This window comes from Thermothielavioides terrestris, chromosome 6 (genome assembly GCF_000226115.1).
Source record: "Thermothielavioides terrestris NRRL 8126 chromosome 6, complete sequence".
Classification (NCBI taxonomy): domain Eukaryota; kingdom Fungi; phylum Ascomycota; class Sordariomycetes; order Sordariales; family Chaetomiaceae; genus Thermothielavioides; species Thermothielavioides terrestris.
In genome coordinates, this window is record NC_016462.1 from 46,803 (window position 1) to 65,219 (window position 18,417).

General features: G+C 59.2%; 7 protein-coding genes across 7 annotated transcripts; 4 read left to right on the plus strand and 3 right to left on the minus strand.

Annotated features, from left to right (window-relative positions):
- Nucleotides 1–222: 222 nt before the first annotated feature.
- On the plus strand, nucleotides 223–943 carry THITE_2058539 (uncharacterized protein; the record flags this gene model as incomplete). Its single annotated transcript, XM_003657288.1, has 2 exons — nucleotides 223–732; nucleotides 812–943. 2 exons carry the CDS (start codon nucleotides 223–225, stop codon nucleotides 941–943), a joined length of 642 nt encoding a protein of 213 aa, XP_003657336.1.
- Nucleotides 944–1,499: 556 nt separating this feature from the next.
- On the plus strand, nucleotides 1,500–2,821 carry THITE_2122912 (uncharacterized protein). The gene is made up of 2 exons (XM_003657289.1): nucleotides 1,500–1,862; nucleotides 1,948–2,821. Exons 1-2 carry the CDS (start codon nucleotides 1,791–1,793, stop codon nucleotides 2,596–2,598), a joined length of 723 nt encoding a protein of 240 aa, XP_003657337.1. The 5' UTR covers nucleotides 1,500–1,790; the 3' UTR covers nucleotides 2,599–2,821.
- Nucleotides 2,822–4,872, minus strand: THITE_2122914 (uncharacterized protein). The gene has a single exon (XM_003657290.1). It carries the CDS (start codon nucleotides 4,671–4,673, stop codon nucleotides 3,045–3,047), a length of 1,629 nt encoding a protein of 542 aa, XP_003657338.1. The 5' UTR covers nucleotides 4,674–4,872; the 3' UTR covers nucleotides 2,822–3,044.
- Nucleotides 4,873–5,051: 179 nt separating this feature from the next.
- On the minus strand, nucleotides 5,052–7,021 carry THITE_2122915 (uncharacterized protein). Its single transcript, XM_003657291.1, has 2 exons — nucleotides 5,984–7,021; nucleotides 5,052–5,908 (listed from the first exon to the last, which is right to left on the minus strand). The coding sequence occupies exons 1-2, from the start codon at nucleotides 6,618–6,620 to the stop codon at nucleotides 5,340–5,342; spliced, it is 1,206 nt and encodes a 401-aa protein (XP_003657339.1). The 5' UTR covers nucleotides 6,621–7,021; the 3' UTR covers nucleotides 5,052–5,339.
- Nucleotides 7,022–8,595: 1,574 nt separating this feature from the next.
- On the plus strand, nucleotides 8,596–12,590 carry THITE_2147717 (uncharacterized protein; the record flags this gene model as incomplete). Its single annotated transcript, XM_003657292.1, has 3 exons — nucleotides 8,596–10,953; nucleotides 11,069–11,985; nucleotides 12,140–12,590. 3 exons carry the CDS (start codon nucleotides 8,596–8,598, stop codon nucleotides 12,588–12,590), a joined length of 3,726 nt encoding a protein of 1,241 aa, XP_003657340.1.
- Nucleotides 12,591–13,066: 476 nt separating this feature from the next.
- Nucleotides 13,067–14,882, minus strand: THITE_2122917 (uncharacterized protein). The gene is made up of 3 exons (XM_003657293.1): nucleotides 13,788–14,882; nucleotides 13,473–13,690; nucleotides 13,067–13,403 (listed from the first exon to the last, which is right to left on the minus strand). Exons 1-3 carry the CDS (start codon nucleotides 14,640–14,642, stop codon nucleotides 13,223–13,225), a joined length of 1,254 nt encoding a protein of 417 aa, XP_003657341.1. The 5' UTR covers nucleotides 14,643–14,882; the 3' UTR covers nucleotides 13,067–13,222.
- Nucleotides 14,883–16,400: 1,518 nt separating this feature from the next.
- THITE_135798 (H2A-like protein) lies at nucleotides 16,401–17,980 on the plus strand. The gene is made up of 3 exons (XM_003657294.1): nucleotides 16,401–16,707; nucleotides 17,076–17,207; nucleotides 17,294–17,980. The coding sequence occupies exons 1-3, from the start codon at nucleotides 16,600–16,602 to the stop codon at nucleotides 17,480–17,482; spliced, it is 429 nt and encodes a 142-aa protein (XP_003657342.1). The 5' UTR covers nucleotides 16,401–16,599; the 3' UTR covers nucleotides 17,483–17,980.
- Nucleotides 17,981–18,417: the final 437 nt, after the last annotated feature.

The window sequence follows — 18,417 nt, forward strand, 5'->3', positions numbered from 1 at the left end:
GGCCCCAGGAACGGATTGAATCATTAATTAGGCAAAACAACCGGATCCCCTGGTTGCCGTGCTGCTATCTCCCGTGCGCACACTTGCCAGCGTGGTTGAATCTGGCCCTTTAAAAAGAAGAATAGAGACACCCGCGACAGCTGGTTCAGTTTCTCAAATGCAATTCAGGCAGCAAACACCCTTGAAAGGCTGAGAAGTTTCTCCTCCGATTTAGAGTCGACCATGCATTTCAGTCTAGCATCATTCCTCACCCTGGCTGGGCTTGCTGCCCGGGCTTCGGCTCACGGCCTCGTTACCAAGCCAGCCACGCGTGAGCCGGGCTCGGCCACGGAGGCAGCCTGCGGCAAGATCATGGTTGACTTCTACCGGGCCGATAACACCTCGTACCCCGAGGCTCTGCTCCGCGCCAACCCCGGCGGCTTGAAGGGCGGCTACGACCCGAAGAAGTGCAACCTGTGGCTCTGCAGGGGCTACCAATTCGCCGACAATGTTGCCAACGTGCAGAGCTACAAGCCTGGCCAGGTGGTCGACATCGAGGTGTGGATCCGGATCCCGCACAAGGGATATGCCAACGTCTCGGTCGTAGACACGGCCAGCAACACCGTCATCGGTTCGCCCCTGAAGTCCTGGCCCAGCAACTACGCGGCCACCGCCAACCCGCCTGCGGACCAGACCAAGTTCAACGTCACCATTCCCGACCTTGGCGGCAAATGCACCGAAGCTGGTGCTTGCGTGAGTGCTCCCTGCCTGGGTCCCATCCTCCTCCCTGTTGCTCGTCAGGGCGGGCTGACCAAAGGGAACACACACACAGGTCATCCAGTGGTACTGGCTCGGTCAGGGGCAGACGTACGAGTCGTGCATCGACTTCACTGTCCCAGCTGCTACTGCCACGGCAGGTGGTTCTTCTCAGGAGCGCAGGATCCGGGGACAGACCAGGGCTTGATCCAGGAGCTACCTCGGAAGATGCGACGAGGCATAGAGGGAGCGCGGTTGCGGAAATATGCAAACAAAGCTCCCTAGACACCTACCGAGTACCGAGTAACAAGCTCAATGTCCTCTCCCCGAAGACCTACCTTTTTACTGCTAGGAACAAGCACTGGTTCAATGGACTCCGCACGTCTAAAGCAAGGGACCTCCCAACGTGAGCTTTGAATCACGAACAGACTGACGAACGCCGTCAGCCGCCCACTGTGGTGCCAATTGATCTTGTCGTGTCTCAGTGGCCTCTCTGGACTATCTTCGGCCCACAACAATAGGTAAGGAAGCATTTGCATTGGGACCGCGCGGCAAGAATAGACAAAAGAGGGACAATAAATCTCATTGTCAATCGGTTCCCTTGCTTTATGCCCCACTGCTCTCCTGGCCCAAATATAGCATGCATCCTACCCTTGTCTCGGATTCGTCCGTCGGCCTTTGGCGAGCGTTTGCCACGGCGGCCTCCTTTCATCTGGTCCAGTCATTTCTACCAGGCTGGTTCCTTGGCAACCCCATTGACGCGTGCCTGCGTTTCAGGCACATTAACAACACACGACAGGTTATTGCACTCCGAAAAACCTGTGGACAGTTCGTGATCGACATCTCCTCGACCTTGACACAATATTTCAAGATTTTGGAGAAGCGGTCAAACGGGCGATCGCTACAAAAGCGTTCCTCGGGCATTGACTGAGATCCCTAAGCTAAGACTGTCCTTTCGTTGTTTTCCCGTTTATTTATTTTTTCCCCTATTTTTTCCCCTATTTTGTTTCTCCTTCTCTTCTCCCGCCGCCGAAGCTGTTTCCTACCGACCCAGCATGCCCGACGGGCAAACCTGCAATGTCATACCTGATGCTGTGCCCAGCGATGCTGGCATCGCAGGGGCAGGCGTATGTGGCCCACCACCCCACTCGTGTCACCGGCAACCCGGAGACTAGTGTACGAGTAGAGCGGACGAGACTGACGGGTTCCCAGGTCTTACTCTCTTCGACCATAACCGCGGGGTTGGCACTGGGCATATCGGCTAGCCTGGTGTTGCAGGAGCTATGGCACTTTTGGCCGACCGCCGGCGCCCGGAATCCCTCGGTGATCCGACGGAAGCTCCTTAGCGGGTACTCGGACCAGCAGATCATGGTCGGCATCGGCCTGCAGAGCGTCGGGCTCGCCAAGTCGCGCTCGCTCGTGCCTTACCACTTCTTCCTGATCTGGATGCTCGCGCTCCTCTCGACCGCGACGCACAACGCCGCGCTGCTGGCGCTGGTTCACGACTTCAAGCGGGACTGGGTCCTGCGCTGGATGCGGCAGCTGCTGATGTTCGTGAACCTGGCCCTGTCGTGCGTCTACGGGGTCTATATCTTGCAGAGCAAGATCAAGGGCCTGCCCAACACGCTGCCCATCGACTGCGTCTGGACGCTGGACTCGACCACTTCCAACGTCGGCGGGCTCGACTACGTGGGCACCATCGCCGCCATCGCTGGCAACTGCGTTGTGTTCGGGTTGGCCACGTGGTACTTGCAGAGCCGTCGCCAGCGTTTTTACAAAGCCATTCAGATCGTTGGCCTGGTTCTGATGTCGGCGATCGCTATTGGTATGTTTTCCTTCAACGTGCGTTTTTGTTGCCACTAACATGTTTTCTCTTTCCCTTTCTTTTTACCCCCAGGAGCCACCGCCCGCGCCTATCTCTTGTCACAAGCCTTCGGATCTCCCGACGTAAAGCTCAGCGATGACGGCGAGAAGCAGTGGAGCTTTGGCCAGCTGCTGTCCCTCCTCATGCTGATCCTACCAGTAATCTCTGCGATCGAGATCATGAGGGGGGAGATCGCGGTCGCGCCACCGGTTCGCGACGAGGACAAGCGAGCTTTATTCGACGGGGAATTGCTGGATCACCCACCCGCAGCCTAGGAGAGGATGCACAGATACCCCGAGCAATAATTCAAGTACCACGAGCCATTGCAAAGGCCGCAATTGCCTCTGAGGTTCATATTTCGTGACTACGCCACACCACCGTGAATCAGGAGCAGCAGACGCGTACCTCGAATTCACTGTGTTTTTCTCCTCTAACGGAGGAACTATCATAGGAAACCGGCTATGGCATCCCAGAATTCATTCGGTGACTCCCACATAGGCAGGTGCCCGGCGAGAGGCACAGTCTTGAGCTCCCCGCCGTTCGGCCCTAGCAACCCCTTGAAGCCCTCCATGGCCTTCACGAGGGCGCCCTTGCCGTCTCCCTCGCCGACAACAAACAAGCCGGGGACCGTGCAGCCCTTCATCTCGTCGCGCATGTCGTAGTTCCACAGCGCCTGGCAGGAGTACCTGAAGCCCTGGACGCTGTTGGCCGCCACCATGTCCGTCATCCGGTCGGCCAGGTCCTTCTTCTCGGCCATCGTGTGCGGGTGGAACCATCTCTCGACCGTCAGGCCGGCCAGTTTCCGGATGCCGCCGTCGGGGCCCTCGGCCACGGCGATGCGCTCCTTCCAGGCGGCCGTGTTGGCGTCGCTCGATGCGACGTTGAAGTCGCACGCCACAAACCGGTCGAGCAAATGCGGGTACTTAAGGGCGAATTTGAGCGTGGTGGCGCCGCCCATCGAGACGCCGACCAGGGCGTGCAGCTTGGGGATTCGCAGCGCCGATAGAAGCGTTGCCAGGTCGTCGCTGAGCATGTCCAGGTCGGCCGGGACGGGAGGGGTGGGCACGTCGCGGCGGCCGCGGGTGTCGTACCGCAGGATGCGCAAATCCGGCCGCTGCACCTTGATGATGGACACAACGGCGTCCCACATGTGCATCGAGGTGAGGAGCGAGTTGGAAAAGGCGACGGTCGGCGCGGCTGGGGATGGGCAGCCCTCGAGCCGGTAGGGGATGGTCAAGCCGTCCGCCGTCACCACGTAGGCGCTGATTGCCGCGTCTTTCTCCCCTGGTTTCGTCGTAATCTTCCCGTCTGCGCTCGAGAAAGCAGCATTCGGGGGCAGCCTCGACAGGGTCTGCAGATCCCTCGGTGCGGGCCCAAAGACGTAAAACAGCTCGTAGGTGCGGCGGCCCTTGTGGGCGATGTACTTGGAGAACACGTCGTCGCGCCAGCGCGTGCTCATGGCTGCCTGATGCTCGGGGCCTCCGAGGCCATTCTCTCGGGCGTACTCGTGCAGCGTGACAATCTTGGTGGCGCTGCTCCCGCCCTCGATGGCGGACGGGGTGCGGAAGACGCGGCTGCGCAGCCAGCCGGGGATCTTGGAGAGCATTGGGATGTGCTCGTCCACATACCACTTGGTGACGGCCTCCTCGGCCCCCTCGATGCCCGGCTTGAGCGACACCTCGACCGACACGAGCACCAGTCCCACCGCTTCGTCGTCAGTCAGCTGCTCGATGGGCGCAAACAGTGGGCTCTGCTGCGTGGCCACGAGGTCCAAGAATTTGCGGTCGACGTCGACCTGGCCGATCGTGGCGGCCTCGCGCGGGGACCGGTTGGCGCGCAAGTCAGTGTAGGTGGGCGTCTCGAGGTGTGCCATCGAGGTCACGTCGTAGATGGCCAAGAACTGCGGCTCCTGGCCGTCGGTGGCGCGGTACCGAAGACCGTTGAGAAAGATGTGCGGGAGCCGCAGGCGTGTTGGGCCGTGCTCGTTGTTGTACCACTCGTGAAACTGGTCAAGCGAGAGACCGTCTCGCGGCTGCATTGTCACGTAGAGCATGCCCGGCCCGTGTCCCGCCATGGCTGCCGGTAACTGCCTATCCAGCGCTAGGAACCTGATTCGAACGTCGCTGGTCAAACCTTGGCGCTTCCTCGTTTGGGTTCAGAGTCGAACGATGGACAGGATAGACAAGGGGTCAATGCCAGATAATTATAGACGAAAAGAAGTCAAGCAAAGGAGGCTATGAACGGCGTCTCTTGTAGGTTGACGAGAGTGCTCGGGTCGGGACGGGAGTGGTCGAGGTGACGTCGGAGCGAACAGTGGAGCCCGGCTCTTGTTCCGGCTGCGGCATCCAGCAGGCAAAGCTTTTTTCCGGAATTTTGAGTCTGCAAAGGGGGAGCGGGGCCGAGGACCGGGTGGGCGAGGTGATCACGGCGGCAACACCTCTGTTTGGCCGCTCGAGACACAGATGCAATACCATAACTACCACGGGATCGTGCGTGGGGATGCATTCGAGGGAACAGAGTAGTTAGGAATCTGCGGTTTTTCCGCATCATTTTGTCCAATTTTATTTTTAGCTCTGCATCCGTCCCAGTGATCTGGAAGTTGATTCCCAAGACCGACCCGCGTGCTTGTTTTCATCAACTCGGTGCCAGATTCCCTCCTGCCCTTGGTGTTGAACGAACAAACGAGTACCCCCCATCCTCTCCCATAACAATTCCCCAGCTACTAGCTCATATGCGAATCTCACGGCTCGCCCCAGATCTCATCGGCGATCTGCCGGACAAGCGCCAGCTTCTTCTTCTCGTCTTCCTCGCTCAGCGGGTAGCCGCTCTCATGGGTGCTGAAGCCGCATTGCGGGCTGATGGAGATGCGCTTCAAGGCCTCCTCGCGCGTCTGGCCGCTGCCCTCGGCCACGACGTCGGCGGCCTGGTAGATCCTCCTCTTCACTTCTTCCTTGTCTTCCAGCTCCCGCACCTTGGTCGAGATGGCCCCGATGACTACGTTCTTGTCCTTAGGGAGGAACTTGAGGGGAGCGAACCCGCCGGCCCGCTCGGTGTCGTACTCGAGGTAGAACGTGTTGACCTTGAGCTTGGTGAACAGCTTCTGGGCAATGACGTCGTAGCCGCCCTCGCTGAAGAATCTGCCGCCGATGAAGTTTCCGCGGCAAAGGTGGACGCCGGTGTGGAAGTCGGCGGGCAACTTGCTGATGCAGTCGTTGTACAGCTCGATGTAGGCGTCGAGGAGATCATCGACCGAGCCGATGTTGTCCGGGTCCTCGGCCCACCCCTGGCGGAATTTGTCGGAGCAGAAATCTGCAAGGGTTTGGTGAGCATTCTGTCGCTTGAGAAGCCATGACGGCGCTTTTTGATGCATCGTTTGCAACTCACATGCCAGACCAGGGTCATCGAACTGGACATTCCTCAGGCCGGCCTTGTAGAGCTGGTCCAGTTCAGCCTGGTAGACCTTGGCCACATCCTTGAAGTACTCGGCATCGTTCGCGTAGGCGTCCTTGGAGTAGGCGCGGCCCTGCTTGTACCGCATGTGGTACCAGGTTGGTGTGATGACGGTGAGCTTCAGGTTGGGCCACTCGCTCTGGGGTAGGAACTTCTGCACCAGGCGGAGCTCGTGGAGGTTGGACTGCGACTTCTCGGGATTGTGCCTGAGCTTCGAGCCAGTAATGACCGAGTCCCCCGGCATGACCTTGCGGTCCTTCTCGATCAGGCTGACCACATCGGGATGGTAGAGTCTGAACAGCGGAGCCTCGGCATCCTGCAGACGGACGGTGCCCTCGAATTCGTCCCACATGAGGCCCCAAAAGCGGGTGCGGTTGTACTCGCCGCTGGTGACGGCCTTGAAGCCGAGGTCCCGCTGCAGCTTGACCACTTGCGCGACGGCTTCTTCCTCGACGGCCGGGAGGCCAGCCTCCTCGGGCGTGAGGCCCTTCTCACGGATGGCCTCTCGCACTTCGAGCAGCCTCTGGGGCCGCAAGAGAGAGCCCAGGTGCTCGGCGCGGAATGGCGGCATGGTCGGCGAGCAGTCGGTGTCTTGTCGAAGACCCAGGTACTGTACACAAAGAGAGAGTGGCGGGGGGTTGAGCTCTGGGGCAGTGAAGATTTACGCAAGCCCCTACCTTGTACCTGACAAAATGGAAGGCCTGCTCCGGTGAAGTGTCTGGACACAAATTTGGTGGGCTCGGTATGTACTATTCCGATGAGGACTTCAGCCCTGAGGAGGGGGGGCAGACCAGCGAAGATTTGGACGCACCGGAGCTCGAGCGATGGCGGGAAGCGGGGCACCGCCAGTTCCTTTCCTTTTACTGCTATTTACCTCTTCCCATGCCCAGGATACGAAGTAGGAGAAGGCAGGGCGAACCCCTGATCGAGACAACCCCCCTCACGTCACACTAACGTTCGTTACATACCATGGCGCCGCGCACGGCGAATCGGCATCTGCGATTCAGCCGGAGCGTGCCGTCTCCACCGATCCGTTCGTCGTGCCTCCACAATCCCATAATGTAGTGTTAGCGTAGTGCAGTCCCACACTCCCGCACTCGTGCTGCTGAATTCGGTCCAGGTGCTGGTCAGTTGGTGGTCGCGTGCGGGGCAGCGTTGCAGTCCCATGGGCAGGAGGACCGGGGAGTGGGAAGCCGTCAGCGGAATACCACCATGATTAGTTATGCGTCCTGAGTAAGCCGTCAGCTGCATGCGTTGTGACTACCTAGGTAGTGTTTATGGATGGATCATACTGTGTACATAGAGGACCATGGCAGTTGTTTGAGGCTAGCATATGCGCAAGGTACCTAATGCATGTTACCTTGCCAAGAGGATCCCGGGATTCACTTCTGGTTCCCGTTAACTGCCTCCAGGCTGAACTGAAGTATCCGTACCTGAGAGTGTAAATCCGTACTGTTTTGTGTGGGGTTCGACCTGGAGCTTGGGACCCGAGCTGCTCGGGGACATTCCACAAGCGATCCGAAGGCTGTTCCAATCGGTACGCTGGAACTGAAAGCCACTTCAGGACCTAACTGCAAGCCAGTTCGTCAGGTAGCATGACAGTTGAGCTCCGAGCTAAATGCACCAAGGTAATAAGCGGACGAGCGAGCCCTCCCAGCCCGCCACAAATTTTCAGTCTTTTCCACCTAAAGAGATTAATCATAAGGTAACCTTTAGTCTCAACCTACCCCTGGGAAGCTGCCAGTCAGAGACTCGCGTTGTTTGTTATCGACAAAAAGAGACCGCGCCAGGCGGTGCGACGAAGCCGGAGGGCATCATTGGACGAGAATACGCATCGGCAGCCCGCTGACTGCCATGGAGTGCAGCAAAATGCCGTGCCTTGTCGATAGGCGGAGGTGAGCCCTCTTCGGAGGCGCCGTCTGTTGTGGGCCTCCGTGCAGTGCGGATGGAAGGATGGATGGTGGGTGAGCGGCCACTGAGTGAACCACTGTTGGTTCGCCTGTCGCTTCCAGGTTCCAGTGTCATCCGGCTGGCTTGATGCGGATGCCCGCATTCCATTCGCATGTGGCGATTCGTGTGTGTGCGGGAAGGTGCAGGTCAGAGCACCTGGAAGATGGCCTCATTGCTGCCTGCCTGGTCGCAGAGGGGCGGACACCTACCATGGTTTCTTCTTGAATTCATCAACACACTCACCCACTTTACCTGCCTACCTACCTACCTACGTACGGAGCAGAGCTCCCTTCAAAGTTGCGCCCGGGTTTCGATGTCAGGCTGTTCACACTGCGCGAGGACTGGACTTCAAGGAAGCGCGCGCAATCCATCCGCCAATTTCCCAAGCTTCTTTCTGCGCGCTTCAATGGCCACCTAATTTTTGAGTTCCACCTCCGGCTCGACCCGGCAACATCCGATCCGACAGATCCATGATCCACACTGGCCCGAGTCCGCCGGTCGGCCTAACCCCTCCGGTCCGACTCCTTGAACACACCTGAATCGAAGCACCCGGAGCGCTCCTCCTTCCTTCCATCCGTCTGGCGGCCGACGGCAACATGGAGGTGTTTCTGCGCAATCTGCCCCCGCACCTGACCGAGGGCGCCCTGCTCGGCCAGCTCCAGCCGTTCATGGAAAAGCTCTCCATCGCAGATTACGTGGCCGAGAAACCGAGAAATAAACCCACAGGACGCATCACCTTCCTCCGCGAAGCCGACGGCAAGCGGTTTCTCCAACATCATGGGGAAGTGCCGCTCCCCCAGACACCGTTCGCCCCGCCGCGGGGCCGGCAGCATGGGCACCCGCCCACACAGGCCCGCCTCTCCATCATGGGGAAGAACGTCTTCTGCAAGCTAAGCAACCGGAAGCCCGACGGGCTGACCCTGAGGAGTATCGAGCATGAAGCCAGCCAACGCGGCCAGGCCGAGCCTCCGCCAGAGCCAACCACCAGGACCCTCGCGGCCACCGAGCTGAACTGCGGCTACTACGACTTCGACAAGGACGCAAGACTCACCTTCACGGCCGAGTGGACGGCGAGGGAGCGTTGCCACGTCAAGTTCGCCAAGCGGAACCTCCTCATCGGCATGACCGGACGAAGAGTCCAGCTGCGCATCCCGTTTCAAAGCATCATCGAGCTGGTGTGGTGGGAAGACGGCAGCGCCGCAGTGACGCTTTCATGGCCGCCCACCATTCTGACATGGGAACCCCCCGACGACAAGCTTACCAGGTTACTCTCCATGCTCAGCGTCACCGAGAGAGACCGTCTGATGCTAGCCAACCCGCGCCAGAGACTCGATGCCATCGACTCCCAGCATCGGCCCGTATCCGCCTTCTGCCTGGTGTACCATTTCAGAGTGCCCAACCCCGTCACCAGACACGCCATCAGCGACTTCCAAAGCGAAATGTACAAGATGAAACAGAAGGCGTTGTTCCCTGTCACGCACTACCGTCTCGGCTTCCGGCACGCTGCCGCCCCGGGGTTCGCGGACGCGGCCGCCAGCATGCGGAACCAGCTGGCGAACTACAACCGCGACGGCTCGCTTCCATTCGGCCTGTTGTTTTTACTCCAGGCCCTCGTAGCAAACGGCTATCTCCATCCGGCCACGGTCTCTGCCCTCGCCCGCAAGCTAGTCGCCTTGTTCGCAGCGGCTAAGCCTGCCTGGCGCAGCCAACCGCCCGTCTCAGTCGACGCCTTCAAGCAGCTGTTCCAATGGATTGACTATCCAACACCGCCTCCCAACGGCGATCCAAACATGTTTTCTGTCGACGGCATCATGGAGTATCTGCAAGGGGCCGAGCGCCTCGTCCGCGAAGGGTCGGCCACAAGAGCGGCCATTTTCGATGACGCGCCGATTAGGGCCCGCATCTTCCGCGCCACCGTCACGCCTACGCGCATTACTCTGCATGGCCCTGAGCTAGAACCCATGAACCGCGTCCTCCGCAAGTTCTCGGACCATTCGTACTTCATCAGGGCGCAGTTCTGCGACGAAAACGGCCAGGACCTCTTCTTCAACGCCAAGGTGTCCCTGGATGCCGTCTTCGATCGCTTCAAGTCTGTGCTCACCGACGGCATCCAGGTGGCCGGCCGGGTATACAAGCTCCTGGGCTTCTCCCACTCGAGCCTTCGAGCACATTCTGCCTGGCTGTCCGCCCCTTTCATCCACGAGGGACGCGTGCAAATCCCCGATCTGATCATCACGGGCCTCGGTGACTTCAACAGGATCCAGTCGCCCGCCCGCCGTGCGGCTCGTATCGGCCAGGCTTTCTCGGAGACCCCCTACGCCGTCGACCTCGACGAGAACATGATCCAAGTTCTCGAGGTCCCCGATGTCGAGCGGAACGGGCGCGTGTTCAGCGACGGCGTCGGAACCATCTCGGCCGGCGCTGCCGACGCTGTGTACAACGTCATTCCCAAGTCCAAAGGTTACCCGACTTGCTTCCAGATCCGATGGGCGGGCGCGAAAGGCATGCTGTCCCTAGACCCGCGCCTCGAAGGGAACAAGATATGCATCCGTCCCTCCATGGTCAAATTTGAGAGCAACGACAGGCAGCTGGAGATTTGCGACATGGCTTCCAGGCCGATTCCCATGGTGCTGAACCACCAACTGATCAAGATCCTCGAAGATATGGGGGCGCCAGACAAGTGGTTCCTCGAATTGCAAAACAGGGAACTGCAACGGCTCCGCGCTGTTACTGCCACAGTGTGCAACACAGCGAGCTTCGTCAGGGCCAAGAAAATTGGCCAGAGCATTCAGCTGCATAAGCTTCTCCTCCAGACAGAGGCCATGGGCTTGGATTACTGGCAAGACGACTTCCTTCGCACCGCGGTCGAGGCGATTGTGCTCAATGAGCTTCGTCTCTTGAAGCACAAAGCCCGTATCCCCGTCCCGAAGGGCATTACCCTGTTCGGTATAATGGTCAGTTTCAGTTCCGCCTCTAAAACCCTGCCCGTGGCACCGGCTTGTGCTCCTCATGGCCTGCTTTCGAAATCTGTCAGAAAGGGAAGACAGACAGGCTGATATTGTTTGACAGGACGAAACAGGGTTCTTGGACGAAGGGGAAGTCTACGTGACGTACGACGCGGAGGACCGTTATTGCCAGCCTCCGGGACCCGGACCCGTGATTGTGGCGCGCTCACCTGCGCTGCATCCAGGCGACATCCAGGTTGCGTACAATCGGATCCCGCCGGACGGACATCCTCTGATCCAGCAGCGCAACTGCCTCATCTTCAGCAGCTGGGGCGATCGTGACCTCCCAAGCCAGCTGTCAGGAGGTGACCTCGACGGTGACCAGTTTCACGTCATCTGGGACCCCCAAGTCGTTGCGTCTGTGATCACCTTCGAACCGGCGAAATACGATCGCGTCTCGCCCCTCGAGTTGGACAGACCGGTGGTCAGCGCAGATATTGCCGCCTTCTTCGTCGACTTCATGAGAACGGACCATCTGGGTGTGATCGCGACGCGGCACAAAATTCTCGCAGACCAGAGAGAGGGTGGTACGCTCGATCAGGATTGCGTCAGGCTCGCCGAGCTGCACTCCAGAGCCGTTGATTTCTCAAAGACCGGGCGGGCCGTCGAGCGGTGGGAGCTTCCCCAAAGCTTGAAATGGCGGCCCGATTTCCTCTCTCGAGGGCCAGAAATCAAAATCCACGACATATCCGCCATTGAGTTGGACCAGTACGCCGCCTCACGGGGCGACGAGGATGTCGATGACGTTAACGATGAAGGGCCACAGCACCGGTACTACCGCTCAGAAAAGATCCTGGGAAAGCTCTACCGCGCAGTGGACGAGCGAAAGATCTGGGCAGAAGACATCCGGATGGCCATCACGAGCCGGGGGTCGTCGTCTTTCTGGGACCAGTTCCTTGCCGTCATCCAGGAGCGCGTGCGTGCCATTGGCCCTGTGGAATGGCAGCGCCGCTCTGCCGAGGCTCAGAGAATCCGTCACGCGTAAGTTTGCTGATTCCGTTTCGGTTCACCAGCTCGCCAAGCTTTTGTCCGAGGGTCCTACTGACGGTTGTTTCTGTTCACACAGCTACGAAGACGCGGTCCACGGCGTCATGATAGACTGTGCTGAGCCTGACGGTTGTTTCTGTTCACACAGCTACGAAGACGCGGTCCACGGCGTCATGATAGACTGTGCTGAGCACCCCCATCAGCCCCTGAGGGAATTTGAGGTGTTCATCGGCTTCATCTTGCACAAGACGGAAGGGCAGGCACGTCGGCAGCGGGACCGGTCCGTCAAGATCAAGGACGAGTTCGAGTACATCACCTCGTGGATCACGCGAGAGATGCGGAACCCGTCCAAGGTCAGCGGGCGGCACGCCGGCGAGCTAGACGCGCTCGAGTTGTGTCTTGCCTGCCTACACATCGGGTGCCGCACTGGCCCCAGGGAGAAGCGGGCCTGGCACCGCAGCTCGGCGCTCGACCTCGAGAGCTTCAAGATCGTCGCCGCGGCGGCGCTGGTGCGCGAGCTGAGCATCCTCGAGACGAGAGGCCGGGGGGGCCAGACGTACGCATACGGCGGCAGCGGGAATGTCGGCTTCGGTGGCTGACCTAGTAAGAGTGGGAACGCTGCTTCGTTTCAACGGACCTGGGCTGCGTGGCGCCAATGGACATTGACGTGCCCCATTATTCGAGCGGCTCCTAACATTCTCTCAGCCGTTCCGGAATGCATCAGTCTGCGGCTTTCGCCCGTAGCTGCACTCAGACATATTGATTATCAGCCGAGCGGCAATGGCTTGATTGATGGGCTGGAGAGAGGGGGTTTTGCAAGCGATGCGGGCTCGGGACCTGGCTAGGATGGTGGGGGGTGGACGGGAGGGACATGCGAATGGAAAGGAATCAGGACCATCTGATTTTATGTTGTCAGGAAATTACAAGGAGAGTACCTTAGTTGAACCTCAATGGAGACCTTCACGTCGAACCCGGATCGGCTTCCGTTCGATTAGATCCGAGCTACAATCTCCGTAGTACTATAACCGTGCCTAACTCCACTCAGCTTTTCCTACGGAATACATCTATCATGCAGCATGTCGGCAGTACGAGTGGTTGGGGTTTATATTGCCATTTGAGACGCTCCACGCAGCGTCTTGTCTAATGTGTATGTCTACCGTCCCTCCAGCAGGCAAACAGTTGAAACTGCCCCAGCGAAAGCTCTGACACCTCGATGCTTCACATGCCTGAATCAAAGATAATCGGGCGGGTATTTCTGCTCCAGGGATTGGGGATAGGTCCACATTACAAGTGCGGTTGCCAAGTAATGGAACGGCCGTCTCCAAGACGAGCTCTCAGACCGACCTCTTTCAGTGGTATCGAACCGCGAAAGCAGGACGATGTTCCCCATGCAGTTGATGAGCCTGAACAGCCTATGACAAAATCCCGTCAGCTCCTTGGCTGGGGAACCCGGGCGAAATTGAAGGTTCCGCTAAGCTTACATGTTGAGGGCGAATAGAGCCAAAGTGGCTTGGGTAGACTTTGGAGCAGGACTACCGGATGGTGAAGCCCTGGCGACCTCGGCGGCAACGTAGTAGATCGGCGGAATCCAAAGGCTCAGGATGGTCAATTCGAGGGCCAGTGTCCAATGGTACGTCCTTCGCCTGTTGCCCCTGAGGATGATGAAGGCGAGGCAGATCCACAGGAGGATGAAGTTGATCTTTCTAAACGGTTAACACTTACCGCGCCACCGCCGGAGACAGCGACACAGAGAATGCAGAGAATTTGAAAATGGTACGGGCACTCCGTTCACTCACCACGGTGGGCGCAAACACCAGCACAGAATGCCGGTAATACCTCCAGGCGAGGGCGGCGGCGACGATGCCCAGGCCGAGCTGGAGCCAGCCGAGGATGAAGAAGATGAACAGGGCGTCGTTGTACCGCTTGTGGCAGAAGCGATGCATCTGCTCGCATCCGAAGGCGGCACCGTTGACGATGGGGTAGCCGCACCAGCGGCAGACCCAGACGGTGTCGTAGCTGGCCAGGCAGATCTTCCTGCCGACGCGGACGCGGGGGTCGCGGGCCTTGACGGCGCAGTCGAGACAGCGGCTGGCCAGCGGGTATCCCGGGTCGGCACGGCGCGGCTGGAGCAGGGTGGCGCCGGAGGGGTCGTAGACCAGGCAGCTCTTGCAGTGGCCGAGGAGCTGCCTGCGCAGCTCGGCCGGGCCGAAGAGGGTGCGGATCTGGGAGGGGCTGGCCAGATGATGCAGCTGCTTGCAGGTCTTGCGCAAGCGGAAGATGTCGGCGAAGTCGAGGCGCTGCAGGACCATGAGTAGGATCTCGGGCGGGAGCGCGAGCAGGTGACGCGGTTGCGGAGGCGGGGCCGGTGGTGGCTCTGGCGGGCTGCAGGTGGTGTTGTTGTTGTTATTGTTGGTGGTGGTGGTGGTACTGCTGCTGCTGGGGCCGCCGCTGGCGTCCGGCTTCACGGCGGGCGTGACATTTGGGTCCCTCCTGGCCAGGGAGGAGATCGAACTGCGGACCGCCTCGGAGAGGCCGGCCGGAGAGAGGCCGATGAGTCCATGGATGAATGTGCCGCTCTGGGCGGCTGGATCATGGGGAGCCGGACATGTGGGGGGCGGGGGTTCCACCGAGACGGACGCCATCGCCGGCATCTCGAGACAAGGGCTAGAAGGTCGAGATGGCTCCATTCGGGACTCTGCCCCGTGCCCCTGTACCGTATGCCCGGGAAAGAATCCCGCCACGCAGGGGGAAGGGGAAGAAAAAAACAACAGAGTTTGTAACGGCCAAAGGGCAACTTCCAGATACCTGACGAGATGAACGTGATGTTCACTCTTCCCTTGCGCTCATTTTTTCGAACTCCAGCCGAGTCGAACTCTGGCAGGCTGCACCGCCGCTGCGGCTGATCCGGCCGCCACCCTCGCCCAAGGCAGAGCGAATGTGGAGGAGTGCGGGGCTCCCACTCAGGCGGACAACCTGGGGCGGGGTGGGCTCGAACGCTGCGGTTTGTGTGTTAGGGACGGATTGGAAGTCATCCGGAATGCTTTACAGAACCCCCACCCTTCCCCGCCGTCAGCTCAGCATAGAAGTGCGACTCGGCGGGGGCGGGGCCGAAGCGCACATTGACGCCAAGAGTGAAGGTACTGTAGCACGCAGGCAGCCTCAGGCGGCGCCTAGCTCATCTTGATTTCTTGAGTGGGCAAAGAAGAAGAGCCTGGTTCAGAGGCCGCAGGCTGCCGAACCCCATATGATTCCGAGTGCGCCGCCGCCGGAACCGTAACAGGCTTTGTCGCCCTGGCCGGTCTTTGGGATGCTACCTGGAGGCCGGAGACTGAAACCCCTCGCAGGAGAAGCGTCGTCAAATTGTAACAATACCGCCGCACACGAAAAGGTCAGGTAGGTAGTGACGACAGCGTCCTCGTCCGACGTCGACTTCGAAGTTCGAGGTCAGATGTGAGGAGCCTGTGTAACTACCTTAGCCAAGATGGTCGGCGAGCATCAACAGTCCTATCGGATGCCCAAGGGTGTGATAAGACATCTGATTCGAAGTCGATTATTTTATCGAATCGCTGACATTTACGGCTGGCAGGCAGGGCGGGTTAGGCAGAGCTGGTTGTTCTTTGCAACTTCGCGAATTGCTGCAGGCCAAGCGTGTAAACACAGTGTATTACTGTGCAAAGTGAGTGGGGCGCTTTGTGGCTGCTGTGGCGACGCCACTTCCCCTCAAGCCCTGTGGGGCCAAACCAAGAGCAAGAGGACATCAGTCAGCAGGAGCGAGGTCACGAGTCGATCAACCAGAGCGTCTTCTTGAAGGGTGTCTCCCAGTGTACCAACCCTCTGCGGGAACGGCGCGCTCAGAGGTCCGGGGACCAGGATCTGATGTCCACCTGAATTCCCTCGTTCGGCATTGTTCTATACCTCCTTGACTCCCCTGAGCGGCCTGCACAGCCCGGAGAGGCCAATGCAGCAGCTTGCCCTTTTGCGATGCTTGCCATGGGAGTCTTCCCGTCATCGTCTGTCGTGTGAAGGCCTTCGAAGACACGGCCGTCCGCTGTCAAAAGATGGTGGCAAAAACGTTGTGAGTCATCACGCAATGGCTGATCTGGAGAGCTGACCGGGCTCCTTGGGCTGCGCGAGGTCTCGCAGGTCTGTTCCTGCTTTCCGCCGTGGTGGTTCTCACATTTCGCCGGAAGCTGCCTGGCATTCGTGCACGCTTGGCGCCGATGGCCCGACCGTGTACGTACCCTGCAAGTACACACATTCCCCGGGTGGGGCGTGGCCATGTGCCCCAAAAACACGGTCCAGTTCTCGTTCGAGCTCCCTGGGCGCCTGCCGCGCGGTCGCAACAGTGACCTCGGACACCACCAGCAAGCCAATCGACCTGCGAATTTTTGCCCCGTCAACACCAACAACACAGGCTTGGTTTCGAACGTCATTTCTTAAACTGACACCAAACCCCGCCACATCACCCGGAACCGCCCAAAATTCGCGTCGTCAACATCCCTACCGCGCATCGCTGCGAAAAAGAAAGAATACAAGAGATTATATATTGCCAACTTTTCTGTCCTCTTTACCCAAGTCGCAGCCCGCGCGTTCGCGTACATCTCAAGAATGGCCGGCGGAAAGGGCAAGTCCTCGGGAGGCAAGAGTTCCGGCGGCAAGACTGGGGTTGAAGGCCCCAAGAAGCAGCAGAGCCATTCGGCGCGCGCCGGCTTGCAGGTACGTCGCGTTTCTATCGTGTATTCTTGTGCCTTCGCATGTCGTTATCTTTGCGACAAGCGAGCGCATCCCGTATCGTCTGTGTACACCCCTCCAACACAACGCGTTCTTCCCGACATTCCGCAACTGCAGAGTGTTTTTGCTCCGACAGTGGCGGCGTGGTGCGCTGCCACCGCTGCATCTTCACCGCGTGCACCTCGCGTCGATGGCGGCAATCGGGCGCATCAGACAACTCGCTGTTTCGCTGGCCGACGACGGCGCCGTCCCGGTGCTGGCTTGGACGCCCGATGCCATGAGCGCGCCTCTCTCGCCACCTTGTCTTTCCTCTTTTGTGACGTTTCGTCGCCCGCTGACCCCTCTCGCTCCAGTTCCCTTGCGGCCGTGTCAAGCGTTTCCTGAAGCAGAACACCCAAAACAAGATGCGCGTCGGTGCCAAGGCAGCTGTTTACGTTACTGCGGTACTGGAGTATCTCACCGCTGAGGTGCTCGAACTCGCCGGAGTGAGTCTCATCCGCCACCGCCGCGTTCCATGCGGTGCCCTCGCTCTTTCAGCAATACTGGGCTAACCATAGCATCCCTGCTGCAGAACGCTGCCAAGGACCTCAAGGTCAAGCGCATCACGCCGCGCCATCTCCAGCTAGCCATCCGTGGCGACGAGGAACTGGATACCCTGATCCGCGCGACCATCGCCTTCGGAGGTGTCCTCCCGCACATCAACCGTGCTCTCCTCCTGAAGGTCGAACAGAAGAAGAAAGCCAAAGCCGCCGAGGCGTGAGAAGACAAGAATCATGAGCTCGACTGTGGAGAGGAGTTAGAATCCGAGACATGCGAGCCTGAAGAACAGGCGCGCGGGACAGTTGTGGTGCTCTTTTTCTTTTCCTCCTGGTTTCGTTGCATGGCGAGACCCGCATTTCGGACGGACCATCCGACAATGGCTATGCGCGACAAGGGACTTTTACGACGCCTAAGGTACACGGTCACAACTAACGCGGAGGTTTAAGGATGGGGGGCAAATTGCCGAGTGTTTGGGATGCGATCTGGTGTGGGAGCACATTAGGGTAGGCGCCGGCTCTCGTTGTGGGACTTCTGGCCCTCATCCACCGGGAGTAGACTGGTTCGGTTACTTGTATCAACACAGTTTTGTCTCTTTTTGCTAAGTTGGCGAGAGGGGACCCAAGGCAGTGGTGGCTGCTTGAGCTAGTTGCAAGCTGCATTATCTTACTGCTCCTACTTTGTAAGCAACCGGCTAGGGGTTGCATCTTGGTTGCTGGCCACCACGCTTCTGCTTATCTGTGTTGTGAGACGACGCCTCGATACTTCTTGAAAAGAAGCCAGTTTCATCGACTAGGCCGCTTCGCTGAAGGTCTTCGCCCCCGGACCCCCCTCCCGCCAAGATCAGACTATTCCCGTCCTGCGAGTGGCCGGTTGTGAGGTCAACTCTGCCCCTGACTGCGGCTGCGAAGGTGGCTTGCTCTGCGAGTCGCTCACGGGAGCCGGCCCAGCACCATTCTTCATCCCTCAACTCCTCCTTCAACTCGCCCACCAGCCCACCACAGACGTCGGCCCCTCCGCCAGCCTCCCCCACTCCCCACGGACCTGAACTCATTTAACTTTTCTCTCTCTCTTTCTTGGCTAGGTTAGACACCCGGTCTTCAGCGGGCGGCAGTGCCCTGGGTTTCCAGCGGTGAGCGTCGCACCAACGGAAGCGCA

Coding starts and splice junctions, on each gene's coding strand:
- THITE_2122917 (XM_003657293.1), bottom strand. CDS start 14,642: ATGCCGGCGATGGCGTCCGTCTCGGTGGAACCCCCGCCCCCCACATGT. Junction 13,691..13,787: donor TGGTGTTTGCGCCCACCGTG/GTGAGTGAACGG, acceptor CCGTTTAGAAAG/ATCAACTTCATCCTCCTGTG. Junction 13,404..13,472: donor GCTCTATTCGCCCTCAACAT/GTAAGCTTAGCG, acceptor ATTTTGTCATAG/GCTGTTCAGGCTCATCAACT.
- THITE_135798 (XM_003657294.1), top strand. CDS start 16,600: ATGGCCGGCGGAAAGGGCAAGTCCTCGGGAGGCAAGAGTTCCGGCGGC. Junction 16,708..17,075: donor CGGCGCGCGCCGGCTTGCAG/GTACGTCGCGTT, acceptor CTCTCGCTCCAG/TTCCCTTGCGGCCGTGTCAA. Junction 17,208..17,293: donor AGGTGCTCGAACTCGCCGGA/GTGAGTCTCATC, acceptor TCCCTGCTGCAG/AACGCTGCCAAGGACCTCAA.
- THITE_2122914 (XM_003657290.1), bottom strand. CDS start 4,673: ATGGCGGGACACGGGCCGGGCATGCTCTACGTGACAATGCAGCCGCGA.
- THITE_2122915 (XM_003657291.1), bottom strand. CDS start 6,620: ATGCCGCCATTCCGCGCCGAGCACCTGGGCTCTCTCTTGCGGCCCCAG. Junction 5,909..5,983: donor CGATGACCCTGGTCTGGCAT/GTGAGTTGCAAA, acceptor AAACCCTTGCAG/ATTTCTGCTCCGACAAATTC.
- THITE_2122912 (XM_003657289.1), top strand. CDS start 1,791: ATGCCCGACGGGCAAACCTGCAATGTCATACCTGATGCTGTGCCCAGC. Junction 1,863..1,947: donor CTGGCATCGCAGGGGCAGGC/GTATGTGGCCCA, acceptor ACGGGTTCCCAG/GTCTTACTCTCTTCGACCAT.